Source organism: Musa acuminata, chromosome BXJ3-8 (genome assembly GCF_036884655.1).
Source record: "Musa acuminata AAA Group cultivar baxijiao chromosome BXJ3-8, Cavendish_Baxijiao_AAA, whole genome shotgun sequence".
NCBI classification, from domain to species: Eukaryota; Viridiplantae; Streptophyta; class Magnoliopsida; order Zingiberales; family Musaceae; genus Musa; species Musa acuminata.
In genome coordinates, this window is record NC_088356.1 from 46,702,666 (window position 1) to 46,724,076 (window position 21,411).

At 39.3% G+C, this 21,411-nt stretch overlaps 2 protein-coding genes and 1 long non-coding RNA gene across 3 annotated transcripts; 2 read left to right on the top strand and 1 right to left on the bottom strand.

Moving 5' to 3' along the window:
- The first annotated feature begins 258 nt into the window (after nucleotides 1-258).
- On the top strand, nucleotides 259-15,069 carry LOC135644351 (dynamin-related protein 5A). Its single transcript, XM_065161846.1, has 16 exons — nucleotides 259-554; nucleotides 1,417-1,480; nucleotides 1,580-1,684; nucleotides 2,438-2,539; nucleotides 5,108-5,158; nucleotides 5,258-5,319; nucleotides 5,483-5,573; nucleotides 7,041-7,105; nucleotides 8,216-8,410; nucleotides 8,541-8,660; nucleotides 9,320-9,390; nucleotides 10,321-10,546; nucleotides 11,553-11,603; nucleotides 12,899-13,127; nucleotides 13,345-13,484; nucleotides 14,156-15,069. Exons 1-16 carry the CDS (start codon nucleotides 426-428, stop codon nucleotides 14,282-14,284), a joined length of 1,830 nt encoding a protein of 609 aa, XP_065017918.1. The 5' UTR covers nucleotides 259-425; the 3' UTR covers nucleotides 14,285-15,069.
- Nucleotides 15,070-16,304: 1,235 nt separating this feature from the next.
- On the bottom strand, nucleotides 16,305-18,429 carry LOC135644353 (uncharacterized). Its single transcript, XR_010498445.1, has 3 exons — nucleotides 18,032-18,429; nucleotides 17,204-17,693; nucleotides 16,305-17,029 (listed from the first exon to the last, which is right to left on the bottom strand). It is a non-coding gene; the product is annotated as an uncharacterized LOC135644353 (long non-coding RNA).
- Nucleotides 16,526-18,898, top strand: LOC135644352 (SUN domain-containing protein 5-like). The gene is made up of 4 exons (XM_065161847.1): nucleotides 16,526-16,667; nucleotides 16,758-17,938; nucleotides 18,014-18,099; nucleotides 18,436-18,898. Exons 1-4 carry the CDS (start codon nucleotides 16,526-16,528, stop codon nucleotides 18,668-18,670), a joined length of 1,644 nt encoding a protein of 547 aa, XP_065017919.1. The 3' UTR covers nucleotides 18,671-18,898.
- Nucleotides 18,899-21,411: the final 2,513 nt, after the last annotated feature.

The window sequence follows — 21,411 nt, forward strand, 5'->3', positions numbered from 1 at the left end:
TGTCGAAAATCGTGCTCGATCATGATTCAAAAATATTCAAATCAAAGTGGACGGACGATTCGAATCCGACGGCTAATCGACGGCGGGTGGACTAGACAGCGACATCAAACCCGATTCCTCCGCGTCCCCCCCAGTGATCAACGGCCAACATGAGAAGAAGCCGAGCCGCTGCTTCATCGGACGGCCCAGATCTTCTCGAAGTCACCGTTACTACTACCTTACTACCACTCCATGATTCCCCCTCCCCCCCCCCCCCCCCCCCGGATCGCCTCCTCTCGCAGTGGCACGCCTTCCTCCCTCCGATCTACTGCTTCGTCCCCCCTCCTTTCCCGATTCCCGGCTTGATTTAGTCGGGATCGGGGTGATCTTGCCGCCGAAGAGGCTTACTCTTTCTCCGTGAAGGAAAAGCTTGGTCGGGGGAGGCCATGGAGAGCCTGATCTCGCTGGTTAACAAGCTCCAGAGAGCTTGCACTGCTCTAGGCGACCATGGGGAGGAGAACGCCCTCCCGACCCTGTGGGACTCGCTTCCGGCGATTGCGGTCGTCGGTGGGCAGGTAATCACCTCTCGGATCTCTCCGCCCGTTGCTACTGTCTTTTGCTTCTTGTTTAAGATCTTGCCCCTTTCCCTCTCCCTTACTGCGAATCAGGGTGTTCTCCTTACGGGTCATAGGGTTTCGTGTTCTGGTGGTAGATCCTTGTTGTTCAAGAGGGGAATGCTAGGTTTGAGTGGGAAGATCTAGCCTTGGTGCTTGATCTGGGGTCCTCTGATGTCTTTTCCTTTGGATGATTGGACATCGGACCCAGACGTTTTGACATAATTGAAGCTCCTTTATAGGTGCACATTCTATATTTACTGTGCTAAAGGTATTGTTATTTGTCCGTTTGCTTATACTAATCTGACATTATCTTTTCTGTTCTATGCATTTATCGTGGTTAGACGGTTAGTCTCTGATTTTTATTTTTGGCCGCGTGTTGAAATATTTGGCGGCACATTGAAATTCCAAAACTTTTCCTAAAAGAAACAAAGTAGCAGTCACTAGTTATTGCCATATCTAATGGCCTAAAATATTGTAATCGAAGATATGTCACATCCTTTTCTCTCTGTTAAAATTGTCACGAGAAAACCAAGTCTCTTGAGTTCAATGATCCTTCAAAAAGAATAATAAAATAGCTAATCTTGTTTTGGATAGTCCTGTACTAATGTTAGAATATTTTGAGATTTAACTATTGAATTGGTTTATTGTGATGTTCATTTCCTGTCAGCAGAAGAAGCATGGATGAAATTTTCCCTTTATGTTAATCTAGTTATTGTATGTGTTTCATATATACTCAAAAGCTAAGACAAAATGCAACTTTGTTAACTTCTGCACTGAACTGTGAGTATATTTTCTTTCATGCTGTGATTATATATGCTAGAGCTCTGGCAAGTCTTCAGTACTGGAGAGCATAGTTGGGAAGGACTTTCTACCAAGGGGTTCAGGTAACATTTGCAACTCCAATTTTATTATACTGGATATTTGCTTAGTGCTTTGATTTTGGTGGTCACTTGGTAGTTAAATGGTGTTGTTCAATTTTATAGGAATTGTTACTAGACGTCCCCTTGTCCTTCAACTACATAAGATTGATGGAGAGAGAGAATATGCAGAGTTCATGCACCTTCCGAGGAAGAGGTTCACAGATTTTGGTAATCTCATTTGTTGATAGAGTAACTTTAAGATGTTGTTTTTATTTTATAGGATATTGTCACTGTGATGGTAGTATAGAACCGGTAGTTTATAAAAAAAGGATGTTATTTTTATGTTAAAAGTTCAATTGTATGTGATGTATTTTCTCTTTTTGATGTTTAAGTTGATGTTTTACATTTTAAGTCCTAGAATATAAATTTTATGATTGTGGATCTGAATATGATGCTGTTTGTGGACCTGGTATGCATTCAGTTGTCATATAACAAAATCACTTATTTGATTCCCCTCTTTTGAGGCCATGATCTTGTTTTCGGACACCTTCATGCACTGCCATGGAAATACTCTATTACGAGTTAATAACCATGTATCATGGGCATCAAATTGTTTTGGTACTTGCCTTTATGCACTAGTTGCACATGCATCTTACTGTGTCAGCACGGTTTCAATCTTTATGTGCCTCTCTACATGTGGCTGGAATAGTGACTGGTTGCCTTCAAGTTTGTGCCAGACTCTGGTGGACTCTTGTTTGACACAATGCACATAAATATGTTGAAAAAGTTAATTTGATGAAACTTGACATTGCCAAATAATTGTCCTTGAGGAACTTGTGCATGACAATGTCACATCCTCACTGTTTTATTTTATTTTTTGTTATTTGGTTGTAAATATTTTGTTCTGCATAAAAAATTACAAGTTATCTTCTGAATGATTCTTTTGACACTAAAATTCATGGATCGACCATCTTAATGCAGCTCTTGTTAGGAAGGAGATTTCAGATGAAACAGATAGAGAGACTGGTCGTTCAAAGCAAATCTCACCTGTTCCGATTCATCTGAGCATTTACTCTCCTTATGGTAAGAATGAGGCTGATGACTAGAGAATTTTTATGAACCTGTTTAAACTATGCTGTATGCAAATATTTAATGAATATAGGTCCCTTAGGTAATTGTATGTGCATGTTTTCATGTCTATCTGCCAGTAGAATAGGCATGTGAGGACACTTGTGCATTCTGCACTATATGACCCAATTTAACTCTTCTGTCCATTGTTACTTTGATTTTGTTTCTTCTAGTATAGATGAATGGTGTCGTCTTTAATGGATGTCTCTCTGACCTTGTATCTAGTCCCTTGTTGGTTACTTTAGAGGACAATTTATATTGGATTACTTAGTTCTTCTGGTTTGACATATGAACTATATGTTTTCAGGTGTTCTATGAGAATCCATCAATCTGTCTTCTACATGCTTAATTGATTAGAGCTACATATTACTATGCTTTAAAGGTATTAAGGCTTACATAACCTTGGTGGGATTTCCAATTGTTGAAGTTGACCTTCTGTATAATAATTTTACAATCTAAAACTCTGGTAATTGAGCCATGGGTTCTACTAGATTGGACTTGCTATGGCTAGGGATAAGGATAATAATGTGCCTTTAAATTCATGAAATATTAAATTACAATTGAGAAAGGAATTAGTATGTATTGAGAAAGGACATCGTGTTTCTTTCTCATCTTTTATTACAGCAAGTGAGGCCTACAATTTGTCCTGTTTCGGTTTTCAGTTTATAATCGAAGTAAGCTTCTAAATTTTTTTGGAAGTATTGAATCATGCTTCATCTGTTTTCTTTTGATATGTTCAAGAGTTTCACAAAAAGGGGGAAAAAGGAAAATTTCAGAAGGAAACTGAAGAAAATAGTTAGGAAATTGAGGCGTATCGGAGTAAGGATGCAAATTTTGGATTGTTTGTGCTTATGATTTTAGAAATTATTAGTGAATGACAAAAACATGAAGCAGCAGAAAATATGAATATTTCTTTAGGGCACAGCAAACTATCTTCTTGTGGCTTTACGAAAACAAATAAGCGTTATGATGTCTTGAATTCATGATAACTATTTTGCTTCCATATTGGAGGATGCATTAAAGATGAAAGAGATGGGTCCCAGAAAATTATTTAAGTTGCTCAAGCCCATTGGACAATTAATTAGGGCATTGTAATCTCTTTTGTTTTAAAGATTTTGGCAGGGCCAGATTGAAGCTACAGAAACTAAAGAGATTTTGAAACAAATTTCTTGATTTATTTGAAGTTCAATAGAAATTTGGGTTGGGTTAGAAAAAGCATGAGAGTAACTGTGTTGCAGGAAGCCTGATCTCCCACACATTATTATTATTGTTATTATTAAATATCTTGGCCACTGGAACCAAGACCACCGGGCCATCTCTAGGTTCTGGGTTCGTCATTGATTTCATTTTTTAACTGGTGAGATAAACCTTGTTGGTGACAACTTAAGACTTATGGCTAAGCCATAAATCGATGTTCGTTATTTTTCTAACTTCGTTCAACATTTCTGAATTGGTATTTTATATTGTCAACAGCACATTATCTGCTGAAGAGATTTCACTGGTTAGAGGATGAACTTTTTGTATGAAATCTTTTCGAGTCATACAAGGAGAGGCACCATAATTGTGTGTGGATGGTAGAAAATAAGGTTTGATGTACCGAAGCATAACACTCGGTACGGGCGGTATGTACTGGTCCGATAAAGGACCGGTATATGCGGTACATCAATACACTCCATATAGCTTGGTACAGCTCGGTATGTCAACAAATTCCTACCTCTATATCTATCTCCGAGATGTTTGGATTTTTCAAAACTCCATAGACATGCAGAAGAGAAATGCTATCCCCACTCGGACCAAGACATAACTTTTACCAAAAGTTTATTGTGATCTTTTTGTTCAAATAACAATTAAAGTGAAGCAGGGTCAGGAACAACAAATCTCTTTATGATAAACAGATCCATTTTGCAAGTTCGTTATTACGGGTAGTTCCTACAAAGGATCGGACTAATATTGCACCGACAGTTGGTCGGTACATCGGTATGGACTGGTAATATGAACTGTGGTAGAAAGTACCAAAATTTTTTGGTGCTTCAAGTTTAGATCTATAAAGGACTACCCTGCAGTATGCTGAACAAGCATGGACCTAGATTAAGCTAGTGCATGTTGGGAGCTGTACTGGTTGTGCTGTGCCTTTTGGAGTCATGTGAACTGAAAGGTGGCTATCTTTGTGGGTCCCAGTAATACTAGAAGATAATTACCATCCTTATTTAATATGGAACCATACCTTTTTTTTTGTTTCTGCAGTAAATAATTGGGAATGATTTTCCTGTATGTTCACTTTGGCCACTTGAAGGTATTGATCTCCTCAGGATCTATACTTTTGTTACTTATTATTATTGATGTTTTTGTAGGAGAGTGAACTCTTGTTAGTGTGTTCCTCATTTTTCCATTTCATTTAAGTTTTTCTGTCATACACCTGGCTATCCTGTAAAGTGTATGTTTTGCTGCAACATAACCGGATACATATCTGAACGTAGAACTGAAACCTTGCTGCTCCAATACTAATGCTCTCAAGTTTTGCAGTTGTGAACTTGACACTCATTGATCTTCCTGGACTGACAAAGGTGGCTGTTGGTATGTCGCCTGCCATGTTTGTTAAAGATTGCATTTTCCTTCTGTTGTTGTAAAAGTTAATAATAATATTATTATTTAACTTCATTATGCCTTTTGCAGAGGGCCAACCTGATAGTATTGTGGCTGATATTGAGAATATGGTTCGCTCATTTATTGAGAAGGTGATGCTTATAGAATATGTTATGCTACAGATTTGTCTGATTTTATTTGGTCAAATCTAATTTTCAATTTGGCTTTTTATGTACTCTGTTTTAGATGTATATTCTCTTCTTTGATGTGACTATCTAGATCAAAGTTTGATCCTTTTTTTCCTTTTGTTGACAGCCCAATTGTATAATTCTTGCCATTTCACCAGCCAATCAGGACCTTGCCACATCTGATGCGATTAAAATATCCCGTGAAGTAGACCCTAAGGGTATGCTTTGTTGATCGTACATAAAAGTAGTGATCAGCTATCATGTTTGTGTTATCTATTTATTTTCTTGAAGTTTCTTTTAAAAAAATTCCTAATAATCATACTTTTTGATTAAATTGGTGTACCTGTTGGAAGGAGTTACTAAAATTCAAGAATCAGTCATGTTAACCTACAAATGAGACTCCACCGAGAGAACACAGTAGACATGAACTATAATTTATTTGTAATTCCTGAACTTGTACTTTGAAGGCAATTTTGAATTTGAGACTTGTCTGTTACATGCATATATATATGTGTGTATATATGCAGTCCTTTTTTCCTTTTTCCAAGTCAGGTGCTTGTGTAACCATTTATTTTTTGTCTGATGTCTGTGTCAGTGGAAGGCAACATGAACATGTGTAGTTTGAAAGGGATATTAAAAAGAAGGTAACGAACTTATTATATGCTGAAATGTAGTCGATGTGATATATTTTATGGATAGGATAACTGTCAATGTGCTGACGTGCACTTTTTTTTGGGCTTTAGGATCTCTGTGTGAAATTTTTCTGTAACTGTGACGAGTCTTATCTGTTTTAGAAAACAGGAATGTGCTCCATTGACAATATAACTTTTTGGCGTTTTCCATGAGGAACTAATACAACTACAAGTATACTCCCGGTAAAAATAGTAGCACATTATTCTCTCATTCATCAAGAAAACCAAAAAATAAATTCTGATGAATATCCCTTGAATTTGGGTTGTTTGAATCTATATATGTTGTGTTTTTCCTTTATCAATTGGCACTAGTGGAAGAAGTAAAAACATCTCCCTTGCTCCATATATGTTCTCATTGCATCCAATATCAACTTTGGCAGAACTTTACTTTTATGATGTATTGTTGTAAAACTTGTTTGCCTATATATTTAGAACTCTATAAGTAGTTATTTAATCACTTTTGATGTGTCTGAAAAATCTTAGCATCTCTACATTGAAAATGCTGAATATTATAATCTTTACGTGTATGTATGCCACTAAAATATTAATGTATGGTCATATATGCCTTTTGTAACATATTTGCAAATAATATTTGTGAAGTCCTGTGTTAGTGATCACATATGATATAGATCAGATTGGGTTGGAAATGATTGTTCATTCCAATTGAAGTATTTCATGAAGGCATAGTTTATATTATAATTACATGTTCAAATTGGGTTAAGAATTGGGAATTTAGAAAAGTACAAAAGATAGTGAAAAAGATTTCAATTATATTAAATACATCTACGTAGATGAAATCCAACAAAATGACACCTTTAATTGTATATGGAATTTCTGATGGTTCATATACATTAAAAAACATGATAGCAAATATGGTATCCCAAAAACCCAAATGGCAAATAGAAAAACATGTTTTGGTGATTTTTCTTTCATTTAGTGATTATAGAGATCAATCTTGTGATTAATTTTTTTGTCTCCATGTTTTTGATCTAGGTGAGAGGACATTTGGTGTCCTTACTAAGATTGATCTTATGGACAAGGGTACTGATGCTGTGGATGTAAGTTTATTCCTTTCATTATTTTTTGCCACTTTTGACTTAACTGCTAGTTTGCTACTGATTTTGCTTTCAGTAATAGTATTCTCTTTCTTTTTTCTTTTCCATAAACATCTTCATTCTTTTTTGTTCAATGAAACATTGTTGGTAGCATACAATCCAATTGTTCTCTTCATTATCTTCTGTATTATTGAATTTCTTTATTTTCCTATAAAATTATGCTCTTAACCAAGAATGAATTTTTAAGATTATACTGATGTGGTCCTCTTATAGAATATGTCCAAATAGTAATTCACTTATGTTCATCTGATGTATCTTTCTTATTGGAGACAACAGTTTTGATTTTAACCACAAAATCATAAACTCAACTACAAATTCAATGCCGAACAAGAACATTCTGGGTACAATATCCAAATGCTGCTGCATGATCATTATTATTTTCTTAAAATTCACAAACAACTGCATTCTTATAATGCAAAATCATATGTTTATATTTATTAATTTTTATATCATCTTTGTCTTCTCACTCTATAATCAACATTGTGGCATCCGACAGGTCTGTCAGAACATTTATGTTTCCTTCAGTCACAGATAGCTCAATCTTCAATATTTTTGTTTTTTCTTAGTCAATGAGTTAGCTGCTTGTTCTGGTCCAAGTTTTAGGTTAGCTAGAATGTAATAGTTGCGTGGCAGGGCATTATTTTTGACCTTCTAATGCTTTGTTCCAGCAGTTATTGTTTTTTCTCGTTTCTTAATGTGATTATTTAAGGGTGTTATATCACATGTTGGTTGAGTCCCTTATTCTTGTTGACTTGCTGAATTTGGTTGCTTCTGGTGTCAATAATTTGCAGCGTGCTGTTGTATATTTCTTGTGCATCTGTGGTAGTTGTGGCTCTGGTAATTTAGCAAATTTTCCTTTAATCTTTGCCAATTTAGGATGGAATTTTATTTCTATTCAATTAAAGATAACTGCTAATATGGATTTGAGTCCAGACTTTGATAGATTATTGCAAATGACTGCTTTTGATGCTCTGAATCACTACATGCCAGTTGTTTTTTGTTTGTTACTTAATGCATTTTTCAGAATTTGATTAATTAATTTTGTTTTCCTAGATATTGGAAGGAAAATCGTATAGGCTACAGTACCCTTGGATTGGTGTTGTTAATCGCTCCCAAGCTGATATCAACAAAAATGTAGACATGATTGCTGCGAGGAGGAGAGAGAGAGATTATTTTGCAAGTACACCAGAATACAAGCATCTAGCTCACAGGATGGGATCAGAGCATTTGGGGAAGGTTCTCTCCAAGGTATAACAGTTTCTGCATGTTCATGCATTGTTTGATTTGATTGAGAAGAGAACAGTATTGTACTGGTGACGTTTGGGTTTTGAGTTGGTAGTTTTGAGTAAGAGAATTGCTTATATATTGCTGTTTGCAGCATTTGGAACAAGTAATCAAATCACGGATTCCAGGCATCCAGTCTCTCATAAGTAAGACCATTGCTGAACTTGATGGTGAACTAAGTCGTCTTGGGAAACCTATTGCTGCAGATGCAGGAGTAAGTCGTCTGACAGTTAAACTGAAATACAAAAACTCTGCTCTTTGTATTGGTAATATTATAAAGTTCCTTGAATAGTGTTATTTTTTTCTTTTCATCATCTTGAGCTATCCTAGGCTCCTACCACAATATCACACATGATTTTCTAAAAGGATAATTCATATACTGTTGCTTGAGAGTTGTCGAGAGTCCCTGTATATCTGACATTAAAGAATCTTTTACATCATTGTTTTGCTAGCTGCTGGAGATGCACTGATGAACATCGAGACATTCTTAAACTACAAAATGGTGTGATTCTTATATTGTGCTTAAAGATTCTCATAAAGTTGGGCCCTTAGCTGATTATAGTAATTCACCGTTCTCAACCATTTTCATAGCTTGTTGAGCCACTTATGTTAAGTTTGAAACTTAAATCATTAACCTTGATGCACTCCATGTTCTGCATCTTCGCTTTACTAAGCTAAGTTTTCTTGTCCTTCTATGTTGATCCTCTCAGTAAGTAAGAAATTTACCCTATCTTTTCTTTTCTTAATCAAATTTTCTTCATAGTTGTAGAGTTCAAGCTGGAGATATGGCAAACATATAATATCTTCCTTCCTACATGGTTGTGTCTAATTTGTTTTTGTAGACGACTAAGATAGTTATCTTACCATTTGCAGGGCAAGTTATATGCAATTATGGAAATTTGCCGTATTTTTGATCAAATATACAAGGAACACCTTGATGGCGTGTAAGTATCCTACAATTTGCTTTAAGAGATAGTTATTCATTATCACACACTTTTGTGGTTGAAGTGTCAAACACGGTAACTTCTGTCTTCCAGCAAAATTGTTTCTTCTTTTTTTGTATTCTCATGGTCCAAGTCCATCTTCAAAGTTCAAACAATTATGAAAATTTATCTCTGAGAATGATGATAGTCAGAAATGATAGCATCATGACATGCAGAAATGATTACATAGTGTAACTTGTAACACCCTTAGCAAAGACATATGTTCTTACTACCAAGGATCGCCGTTTCGGGTATCAGACCACTATATACTAGTGTTTCGAAGGGGAAGATAAAGGAGAAGAGGAAGTGCAGGTGGAGGAAGACGAGGGAGGAAGAAGAGGAGATAGTAGAGGAAGAGATGGAAGAAGTAGAAGGAGAAAGAGGAGAAGAAGCATACTCAAGAAGCGATTAGGGTAAAGGTCACCATGTGCGGCAAGGTAGTGGCCAGTGTGAGAAGTGGAGGTTGGTCGCGGTGAGAGGTCACAACTGCATGAGAAGTGGAGGTGTCAATCATGGTGAGCAGCGGAGGTGATGTGCTTGAGAAGTGGAAGTGATTGGGTTTAGAAGTTTCCCTTTTATATGGTGGACCAGACCAGTGGCGATCCGTGTACCAGTTGATGCTTGGACCGGAATGTACCACCCATTTTTACTGGTTCAGGTGGAACGCCATTGCTTATTATCGTAGATGGATGGATATTAGCTTGATATCAGGAATAGGTGCTCTTGTACATCACAAACCTCTTTAACTCTTCATGGTAGTTATGGTCTACGATTTATGGCAATGTGAAGTCATAAAAGGTGACACCTGTTCTGTTAATTTTACCAGTGTTATTGCATTAGCATGCGATTGTAGTGTTATTGTTTGGCATAAATTGTGCTATTACTCTGCAGGCGACCTGGTGGTGAAAAAGTTTACAATGTTTTCGATGCACAACTCCCTGCTGCTCTGAAAAGATTGCAATTTGACAAGCAGCTCTCAATGGAGAATGTGAGAAAACTTATCACTGAAGCTGATGGGTACCAGCCTCATTTAATAGCTCCTGAGCAAGGTTACCGTCGTCTCATTGAATCTTCATTGGTCTCTATAAGAGGTCCTGCCGAAGCAGCTGTTGATACAGTACACAATTTACCGAACTCATAATTTCTTTGGTTTATTGTTCTTTTGTGCCATGCTGAAAACACATTTGTTCCTGTGGGCTATATGCTATTTTGTTAAGTTTTTCATCTTCATTTAGGTTAAGTTTTTTCTTCATCTTGTTTATTCTTGGTATTGATTAGAGGCAATGACCATCTTATTTGCTATTTTGGTTGCACCTTGGACGCCAAAGAGAAGTCACTGTACATCCAAGAACGTAGTAATACTTGTGCTAATCAAAGTAGATTGCAAGGAGCTTGGAAATAGTAAATGAGCTAGTGGTAGTGGTTGTTATTATCCTGAAGCAATATGGAGTTAAGATGAAGAACCATTGGGAGGCTTCAATGACTATAACCGATTTAACTAGTTCTCTTTAAGAATAATGCTGATGCTCCTTTCTTATTGTTGCATCTTTAGCTAACTTATTGAGGTGTTGATTCCAGTGCCCTATCTCAAATTTGTCAGAACTTTTTTTTTCTTTTCCTGATGCCCTTACATAACAAGGTAAAGAAACTATTCTTTTAATCAAATCTTTTTCCAAATCTAGATCTTGATGTATCTTTCTGCATCAAGCAGAAAGGTGTTAATTCCTTAATGAGCAATATCAACTATTGTAACCCCAGCAGTTTGTTATGCTCCTTTGACTAACTGAATTTCTTTTTCTGGCAACTGCAACATCAGACCCTTCAAATAATTTTGTTATAATCACCCCAAAGCAGTAACAAATAGCTCAAGCGAAGTGATCATCAGTGTTTTCTTACAGCATAGAGAAGGCTTATGAATATATTCTTTTATGTTTACTGCTCTGCAGAGTACTGCATCATGAATTCATATTAGTATGAAAGGTATAAAATTGAATTATTTGCTTCATTGATTATCACAAGTAACAACTTTATTTCTTTTCATTTATCTGCTAACCATTGTTTCTATGGCATTTGGTGTCTATGGTAGTATATTTTATTTGTTCATTCGTACTACTTGTTTTCAGGTTCATGCTATATTGAAGGAGTTGGTTCACAAGGCTATTAATGAGACTCTGGTATTTTATACTTGCTCAGCTGTTGCAATTTATGTTATGATTACTTCTTTCTTTTTTCCGAATACATATTTTTTCTTTCCATGATGCTTTAGTCATCTTTTCTCTGGTTAATTTTCTTGAAAAACATGTCTGCTAGTGGAAGAATTTGTTGTTGTAATATCTGTAACAAAATAAAAAGCATGCCATACCTATTGTTGTTTGTATTATATTTAAGCAATTCTACATTTAAATCTTTTTGTTACTCTGCAAGTTTAGTTAGTTATTGCATTTAACCTGTCATGCATAATTTTTGGTGAACTGTTCTCTCGATCTGTATGTCTTAGCTGAATTGAACTGTTTTGTGAGCTTGCTCAAGTCTTGGTCATTTTAACATTTTGTGACGTGCATATGATCCTTAATAGTGAAAATTTGGATGTGCATATGATCATTAATTTTATAGCCAGGTGATAAGTCTTCTAGTTGCTAACTGCAACTACCACTCTTGTTACTGATGACTAGCTGTTGAATTTTCAGTGGGGTATTGTGCTGTTTGCTGATGTTTTGAGTAAAGCAATATATTGGGAGGTATCTTGCTGGTACAGGCATATGCCCAAGGCACAGATTCCCATGCTGTGTCCTAGTTATATCTTGTAGTTTCTATCGACACATGTCCTTGCCCATCTGGTACCTTTGTTGGCACAGCCAATCCATATATTGTGGATGCATTGCATTGTCCCTAATGCGGATTGGTAGTGATATTACACTTTGACCTGCAATGTCTTGATCATTAAATGGAAAAGTAAGTGCCTCTGGTCAAGTTAACACATGTAATCGATGTTTCCTTATATAATGTTCATTTGGGTCTTAGAGAAGATGATCTGCCAATGTTTGAGAATCTGAAAAGATAAAGGATATACATGTTTTTCCCCTTTTGCTTGTTGATGTGACAAGTAACAATAGATGACAAGATTTTGTTATGCTGTGACTAATACTGGAAACAAGTTTAAAAATTTAAAGAGACCCAAAAGTTCTGGATGGTGTAAACAGCTTCTCCGCTACATTTGTCCTTCCTTTCTCCAGCACTTACACTAGTTTTGATCAATTGGAGTTGGAATATCAGAACTCAGATGTATGTATGTTGTAACATTGGCATGCCACTTAATTTTGAATTCTTTTCCAACATCAAAAAATTATGAAATGAGACAAAAGGTTATTTCAGTGTAACTATGTAACCTTCTTTATTCTTTTTTATTTAAGAATTTCTCAGGTCTCCTTGTGAGAAACAAACTGATTTTATTCTGATTGATCTTTTGCAGGAGCTGAAACAATATCCTACTTTACGAGTAGAAGTTGGCAATGCAGCTTTTGAATCATTGGAGAGAATGAGGGAAGAAAGCAGAAAAGCAACTCTTAAGCTAGTTGATATGGAATGTAGTTATCTGACTGTAGATTTCTTCCGGAAGCTTCCTCAGGATATCGAGAAAGGCGGAAATCCAACACTTTCTATTTTTGATAGATACAATGACTCTTATCTCAGACGTATAGGTGAGTTATTCTATATGGCATCTGATTGTTTAGAATGTTTAATATGATTCATAATTGTGGATCCTTTTCAGTTTCAAGTACATGCATTTTCCATCTGTTTTGATATGGCTCGATCCTATGAAGATAACTGATCTAATTGCATCCTTGTAATCCTTTAGCTTTGAAAAGCAATGTCCCAATATTGACAGCATACTGGATGGCATTCTACTTGTAACAGGAACAACTGTTCTGGCATATGTCAACATGGTATGTTCAAGCTTGCGGAACTCCATCCCAAAGTCTATTGTTTACTGTCAAGTGCGAGAGGCTAAACGCTCCTTGCTTGATCATTTCTTTACTGAGTTGGGGAAAAAGGAGGTGAGATTGTATAGTAAATTTCAATAAAGTTTTAATTAAGAAGTGCTGCTATCAATGCTTATCTGCTTGTTTCCCTATATATCTGATATATGTTCTGCTATTATTGTTCAAGATATTTCTTGTGTCCTGCTGAGTTTGATTATTTCTGTTGGAGATTATAATCCAATAGTATTAGATTGAAAGCTAGTCATCCATCATAAAGCCTGGAGCACAAATTGACCTGTTTCTGTCTAATTACAATTACTCACAGGAGGTGTTGGCAGGAGAGGTGGGGGTCTGGTGGACCCACTCCTTTGATCCCAACCTACAAGGATCTAGGAAATTTAGGAAGATCATAGTCTGTTAGTTATATCAGGTTTTCGAGCACAGTTTCATTGAGAAACTGGCTATTCTAACTCAGATCTTCAGATCAGATAAACAAAAATGACATATTATGATTCATTGATTCCTTGATTGGTTAATCTAGATTGGTTTGGACTGGTTGATCTTAATCGCAACTGATGCAAAGCAACAGTTGGAACTTGTGTATGTTGTTCTTCGACTTTGTCATAGTTGTGTTTTTCACATTAAAATGAGACATCTAGGTCTTGGGCTATAAGGATGTCATATTTCTGTTTCAACATCTTTTGGTCAGCATATCATCTAATAGTTATTTGAACTTGACTCTGCAGACGAAGCAGTTAGGGTCATTGTTGGATGAGGACCCAGCAATTATGGAGCGTAGAACTGCCCTTGCAAAGAGACTAGAGCTATACAGAGGTGCCCAAGCTGAGATTGATGCAGTAGCATGGGCTAAGTAGGGAGATGCAGGGCTAAGTAGGAGGATCACATTGTTCCTCTCTTATAATTTTCACTCTACAAATAGATTCATCTACAAGTCTCTCTCTCTCTCTCTCTCTCTCTCTCTCTCTCTGTTTCTCGCTTTATGCATATCTTGTGTGACTATGTCTGGAGCATGAGGATTTAATTTTCAGTTTGTTACCACTTTATGTTGGATGATTAATTAGGGGCGTTTCCTTTTACCCATGATATAGAATGTATAATACATGATTCCTTACCGAGCATAATATGATGTGCTCTCCTGGAGAAATGAATTTGAGTCTTTTGTGGTAATTACCGATTATAAATTCTATTTTACGGTCATTACCTGCAGAAATGTCCATCAGGAAGTTTATGTAAAAGGCTGTGTGCGTGTGACAAGAATGTTCTTTTTTGTTTCATTTGTATGCTTTCTCTATATTTCTGTTACTGCTTGAATTGAACTTTGAAGTAAGTTTTTTCAAGTGCAATGCAGCTCAGCTGTTCAGTGTGTAGTAGTCTTACCCCTTCTTTGTTTGAACTAATGCAAGACTGTTGAGCAGTTTACAAGCATAAAAGTTCTAAATGCTTGTGATTCACTGGATATATTAATGAAACTTACCTTCTTTTTGGTTTCCATGATGTCAGGTCTCAGCTGAATGAAGAACATGGCAACAAAATGCAAAAGCTTTCGAGAAAAACTATATGGCAAAGAACCCTAAACTATATGTTTAAAGCATTGAACAAAGCAAGCATTATAGCAGGAAAACATATGGGTGTTCGTGTATTTGTACCTGTTGGAGTATTCCTGGGTCTGATCCTTTCTCTGTTCATCATCTCATCCTTCCTCGTCCGCACATCACCGAGGACCATGTTTGCATCAATCAATGCGTTCAGTGGTTTGTGATGGAAACAGAGCTAAGCTTTTGCACGCACTCGGTTTGCCATTCCAGATGAGCAACAAAGAGACACCATCCGAGTACAGATGCCACAGGTTGGTAATTTACAGGGTGGCGATCGAGCTGCGGCCTCCGCATCGGAAACAAGAATTTGGGGGACGAGACGAGGGCTCTGCTCCTACGGACCGAGAGAAGAGCAGCGAAAGATACACCGTGTGAGTGGAGATGCCATGGAGGGTTGGTATTTACAGGGTGGGTGGCGATCGAGCTCCGGCCTCGATCTGCCATTCCTCTGCTTCGCTTCTTCCCGGAAACAAGATTTTGCGCGACGGGACGAGAGCTCTAGTGCTATAGACCGAGAGATGAGCAACAAAGAAATACCACCTGAGGTGGAGATGCCATGGAGGGTTGGTCGTTGTAGGGTGGCGATCGAGCTCCGCCCTCGATCGGTCATTCCTATGCTTCGCTTTTTATCGGAAACAAGAATTCGGGGGACGAGACGAGAGCACTTCTCCTATGGACATCGGGATGAGAGTTGGTACCTACGGGGCGACGATCGAGAAACCGCCTCGATCTGCCATTCCTCTGCTTCGCGTCTTCACAAAACAAGAATTCGGGGGGGGGGGACGAGACGAGAGCTCTTCTCCTACAGGCCGAGAGAGAGCAGCACGAAAACACCATCTGGTTTGGTAGCGATCGAGCACCGGCCTCGATCTGCTATTCCTCTACTTCGCTTCTTCTTGGAAACAAGAACTAGGGCAACCGAGACGAGAGCTCTTCTCCTGTACACCATCTGCGTGCAGATGTCATCGAGGGGTTGGTTGTTATAGAGCGGGGGGGCGACGGAACTCCAGCTTTGGTGGAGGCAGTTGCGGGGGAGGATGCGGTGGAAACAAGCCCTGCACGCGCCACGGGAGCCGCTTGACGTGGGACTTCACACCGACCATGAAAAGATTTGTCGTGAGTAATTAATTCTTGGTAACTCTCATTCATCAAAGCAATCATTTGTTTTCTCGTGAGAAATGGAACCGAACCTTAAATCGACTCGTGGTCGATCGATCAACCCCACCGGTCCGGTCCGTAATTCTTGATAATAGCATTTGTTTATGTAGAAATCTGCATGTAATAATAACGATAATAGCATTAATAATAATGAAGGTGAGAAAATGTTGGGCCGTGTGATCCGTGATATCTTATGGGCCAGTAGAAGTCCACTACCGATCCGATTCCCGCTCCTATTTCCTCGCTTCGCTCCGTGACGAAGCGAACCGCTTCTCCAAATTCCACCGGCTCCTGCTGTTACCGTCTCTCTCTCTCTCTCGCTCGCTCGCCCGCTCGCCGCACATGAAGAAGAAGGTAGATGTCGCCACGCATGGAGGCAGGAGGAGGAAGAGCCTCTACGAGCTGTCTCTCACCGTGGCCCTCCCCCTCTGGTGCCTCCTCTTCGTCCTCCACTCCCGCTTGGGGCACGGCGACCGTCGTCGAGGTTGCTTGCCACCTCCGTCCCTCCATTCTGTTGTTGGATTCTACGTAAAAGCAGCTGCGTTCATTGATGCTGATGCGCGATCTTTTGTAGATTTGTCGTCCGATGGCGATGGCAGCGGCAACCTCTGCAGAAGCACACAGTTAGAATCGTATTTTCCTTTTATGCAGAACAATACCTTCAGTTGCTGCGGATTGAAAGAACCCGAAAACCCAATGAGAGAATTGATTGGAGTTGAAGAAGCCATCGCGAATGGGAAAGCTTCGGAAGAAGAGAAGGGAAGAAACTGTAGTCGGGCGAAAGAAAAGGCCGATCCGCCCACGCAATCTGGCTACATCGGGCTGGATGAGTTCCGGAACCAGACGCTGCGAAGAAAGGAAAGCGATGCAGATAAGCTGCACGGCAAAATCACCCACAGACTGGAGCCTGGTGGCTTGGAGTATAACTACGCCTCCTCCGCCAAGGGCGCAAAAGTGTTGGCCCACAACAAGGAGGCAAAAGGGGCAGGAAATATACTGTGCAGGGACAAAGACAAGTACCTTCGGAACCCGTGTTCTGCGGTCGACAAGTTCGTCGTCATAGAGCTCTCCGAGGAGACGCTGGTCGATGCCATCGAGATCGCAAATTTGGAGCACTACTCATCCAACTTCAAGGGTTTCGAGCTGTTGGGGAGCTTGAGCTACCCAACAGAGACATGGACGCCGCTCGGCGTCTTCTCCGCGGAGAACGTGAAGCACGCCCAGCGGTTCATGCTTCCGGAACCGAAGTGGACGAGGTACATGAGGTTAAGCTTGGTCAGCCATTACGGCTCAGAGTTCTACTGCACGTTGAGCTATGTAGAAGTCTACGGTGTAGATGCCATAGAGCGGATGCTGGAAGATCTTATTGTGGTTCCGGTGGAACCTGCAACCAATCAAATGTCCGTGGAAGCAGATCCCAAGTCTGGTGACAAGGTTGAGGCTGCCCAGGTTCATGGTGGGGATGATGTTCATAGCAAAGCAGACCCTAACAAGTCGAGCACGCTTCATCCTGTGAAAGAAGGCAGGCAGCAATTAACTGGTAGAGTACCGAGTGATGGAATTCTGAAGATTTTGATGCAGAAGATGAGATCAATGGAGCTCAGTCAGTCCATTTTGGAGGAGTACATAAAAGAACTCAATCGAAGATACGGTGAAGCTCTCCCAGATCTACAGAAGCAGTGCTCGGAGAGTGCTCTGGTACTACAGAAAATGAGTTCAGAGATCAAGGAAATGATGGAATGGAAGGAGTGTAAGGTATGTGTTCTACTTCTCTCGTTCATCAATGCATAAGGCTTTCTTTCTGGTTCTCTTACGTATGACATCATGCAGGAGAAGGAACTTACTGACCTTGAGAACTGGAAAGCCTCTGTCTCAGCTGAACTAGATGCTTTGGTCAAAGACAATGCCTTGTTCAGGTTAGGAAGCACTTTCTTTTTGGCTTCAACTTTGTGTCCCTGATACAAGATCGCTTAATAAATCATAGAAAAGGTGACACAAAAACAATTGTTAGAACTACACAGGTATATATATATATATCAGTTTTTAATCTACCATGAAGCTGCTAGACTTACTACTATCCTAAGAGTTGTCTCTATTACTCGGGGGTTTGAATTTTACATGAAGCTGCCATAAATCCAAGGGGCTTCTCCACGTTGGCATCTTCTATAAACATTAGGAACTCAAACCTCTGCGCTTAATTATTCACTCAGTGAAGCTGCAAGCATCTTACCATCTTTTCTATTTGATTGCAGAGCAAATATTGAGAAGATACAGAGCAGCCAAGATTTACTAGAGAGCAAGGAGCTTACCGTAATTTCCATTAGCCTATTTTTGGCATGCTTCGCATTCTTTAAGTTGGTGTTTGCCCGAGTTCTGACGTTGTTCAAGACTTGTGAATCTGACATGAGAAACAGGAACAAGAGGGAATGGCTCCTAATATTTGTGAGCAGCAGCTTAACAATTCTCATAACCTTATTATATGGCTGATCTCATTTCTGCCGAGCAGTGCGTTTCACTTCTTGCAGCATCAGATCAGCTTAATCATCAGGAAATTTTTACAAAAACTCCACATGTTTCGGATGTATATAATTCTTGTAGCCAACTTCTTGTTAGTGTAATCAAATCCTACTTCAAGATCGAGTTGCCATCTACTGTTTGCTCCTCGAGGGGGTTTCAGTCAATCTGTACTTTTCATTCGGTGCAAAGAAGTTACGAGGACGAGACCTATAATTGTGCAATGGTCCGCTGGCAGAGAGAATCAATGAATCAGTGTTCTTAATACCTTAAAAAAAACAACGTTGATGTCTTTGTCAGCTCGATGTGACTCTGATTTGTTTGCGTAGAGTTGTCTGAGGTAACAAGTGTCTCCTCCCGAGTTGGAAATACCATGTTCCCAAGGTGTTACATGCACAAAGACCAAAGTAGGGAGATACTTCCCGAGCCAATCACTCCAATGCTCAAATTATCCCTGAGATCAATTTTTGTGGGTTTATGTTCTCGTTTTCCATGTCCCTTATCTAGAGTTGAGGGTGTGTTTTTATATCTAACATTGGAGAGAGAAAATTCCAATGAAGATTTCATATGAGTTGCCCGTTAGACTCCTACAGAATATTCTCATGAATTTTCTACAAGAAAGGTATCTTGTAATCGTCCTGAACTGCTCCTTAGACTTCTATCTATGCGGGCAAGCGAGTGGCAGACTATTTGGGCCTTTTCCTCCCACGGACCTTATGTGGTGCTTATGTGATGAGCGATGATTGGCTGATTATGTATTTCCTATCATTTGTCTCTCCCCCATAAAGCGTGTTTCAGGGCTCTTACGAGGGGGTTTCAAAGCGTGTCATTTAGTTCATCTGACATGAGACATTCCAGATCTCATCTTGCAGGTCAGATTTTCCCGATTCAAGTGTTTCGAACACATTGGGCCTGTGTTTCTATCGTAGCAGATTTCTCTTAGCGCGAGTTGGGTTTTCCCGACTCATGCATCTTAGGTGCATTTGACCTTGCGCTTTCGTCGTAGCGGTTTTATCTTAGAATGAGTTAGATTTTCTCGACTCACACATCTTAGGTGCATTTGGCCTTATGCTTTCGCTATAGCGGATTTATCTTGGTGCGAGATGGCTTTTCCCAACTCATATGTCTTGGGCACACTTGTACTTGCACCTCTATAGCAAATTTATCTTGGCACGGGATGAGTTTTCTCGACTCACATCTTAGGAGCATTTAGCCTTTTGCCTCTATTATAGTGGATTTATCTTAGTGCAGGATGGGTTTTTTTGACTCATGTGTCTCGGGCGCATTTGGTCTTGCACTTCCGACATAATGGATTTATCGTAACATGGGTCAGGTTTTCCCGACTCACACGTTTCGAGCGCATTTGGCCTTGCACCTCTGCCATAGTGGATTAATCTTAGTGCAAGACAAGTTTTCTTGACTCACACGTCTTAGGTGTATTTGGCCCTGTGCCTCTATCGTAGCGAATTTATCTTGGCATAGGTTGGGTTTTCCTGACTCACGTGTCTCGAGCATTATTCGTCTTGACACTCCGTCGTAATAGGTATTCTAGCACGAGTCAAATTTTTCTGACTCACATTCCTCGGTCACAATTCGACCTGAGCCTCCGCTATGGCGAGTCTTATAGTGCGAGTCAAGTTTACTCAACTCACGCTCCTTTTCAAAGTAGTCCCAAAGAGACACTTGACTCAATTGCGAAGGGTGGCTCCATCGCAAGAGGGGAGAGTTCGCTTTCCTCGAACGACATATGAAGTGGGAGAGAGAACATATTTTCTTCAAATCTTTCTCGATTGACGCCTTAGTAGTGGAGGAGAGAGATCATATCGTGTCCCCTAAGGGGGAGGGACAAATGATAAGGAATACATAATAAGCCAACCATCACCTGTCATGCAAGCACCACATAAGGTTCGTGGAAGGAAAAGGCTCCAGTCCTGCTTGCCCGCGTGAATAGGAATCCATGTGGTAATTTAGGAAGATTACAAGATGCCTCCCTTATGGAATATTCATGAAAATATTCCGCGGGAGTCCAAGGGGCAACTCGAGACGGTTACAAGTTGCCTCCTATACGAAATACTCATAGGAATATTCTATCTCTCCAAGGTTAAGTATAAAAATATACCCTCAATTCTATGTATGAGGCATGAAAATCGAGAACATAGATCCACAAAAGTTGACCTCGGGACTAACTTGAGTATCGAAGGGACTGACTCTGGAAGCCTCTTTTGACTTCGGTCTTTGTTGTAGGTAACATTTCGGGAGTACGATATTTCCATCTCGGAAGAGGTGCTTTCCATCTCGGACGACTCTATGCGTAGAGATTAGGATCATTTTGAGTTGACAATAATGCCACAATATCACGGCCAACTTATGAACGATGTGACAAAATCTTTACCCTAAGGAAACTTCAATGACAATGCACTTTGCATCAAGCAGAAATCACGTAATATGTTCCAAAAATATGGGTACTAATTGGTATTGTACTAAATATTCTCTCCTAGCTTCCAGCAGATTAATATGCTGAGTAACATCAGGGCGAAGATTACCTCTGTATCCAACTAGGGGAAAAGAAAGACCGGAAAGTGATGGGTGGGCAGTCCATCCTTTGAAACCAGGGTAGTTTTGTGATTCGATGCAAGGGCTTTGTGCGACGGTTCGGTGATTTCCTGAATAAGACAGTGTGTGAAGTCATAAGATCAACAGTTCCGACTCCTACA

Excerpts from the sequence above, each read along its gene's own strand:
- LOC135644351 (XM_065161846.1), top strand. The coding sequence starts at position 426 with ATGGAGAGCCTGATCTCGCTGGTTAACAAGCTCCAGAGAGCTTGCACT. Across the intron at positions 5,574-7,040 it reads CCGTGAAGTAGACCCTAAGG|GTGAGAGGACATTTGGTGTC; the intron begins GTATGCTTTGTT and ends TTTTTGATCTAG. Across the intron at positions 8,411-8,540 it reads TGGGGAAGGTTCTCTCCAAG|CATTTGGAACAAGTAATCAA; the intron begins GTATAACAGTTT and ends TGCTGTTTGCAG.
- LOC135644352 (XM_065161847.1), top strand. The coding sequence starts at position 16,526 with ATGAAGAAGAAGGTAGATGTCGCCACGCATGGAGGCAGGAGGAGGAAG. Across the intron at positions 16,668-16,757 it reads GCACGGCGACCGTCGTCGAG|ATTTGTCGTCCGATGGCGAT; the intron begins GTTGCTTGCCAC and ends GATCTTTTGTAG. Across the intron at positions 17,939-18,013 it reads TGGAATGGAAGGAGTGTAAG|GAGAAGGAACTTACTGACCT; the intron begins GTATGTGTTCTA and ends GACATCATGCAG.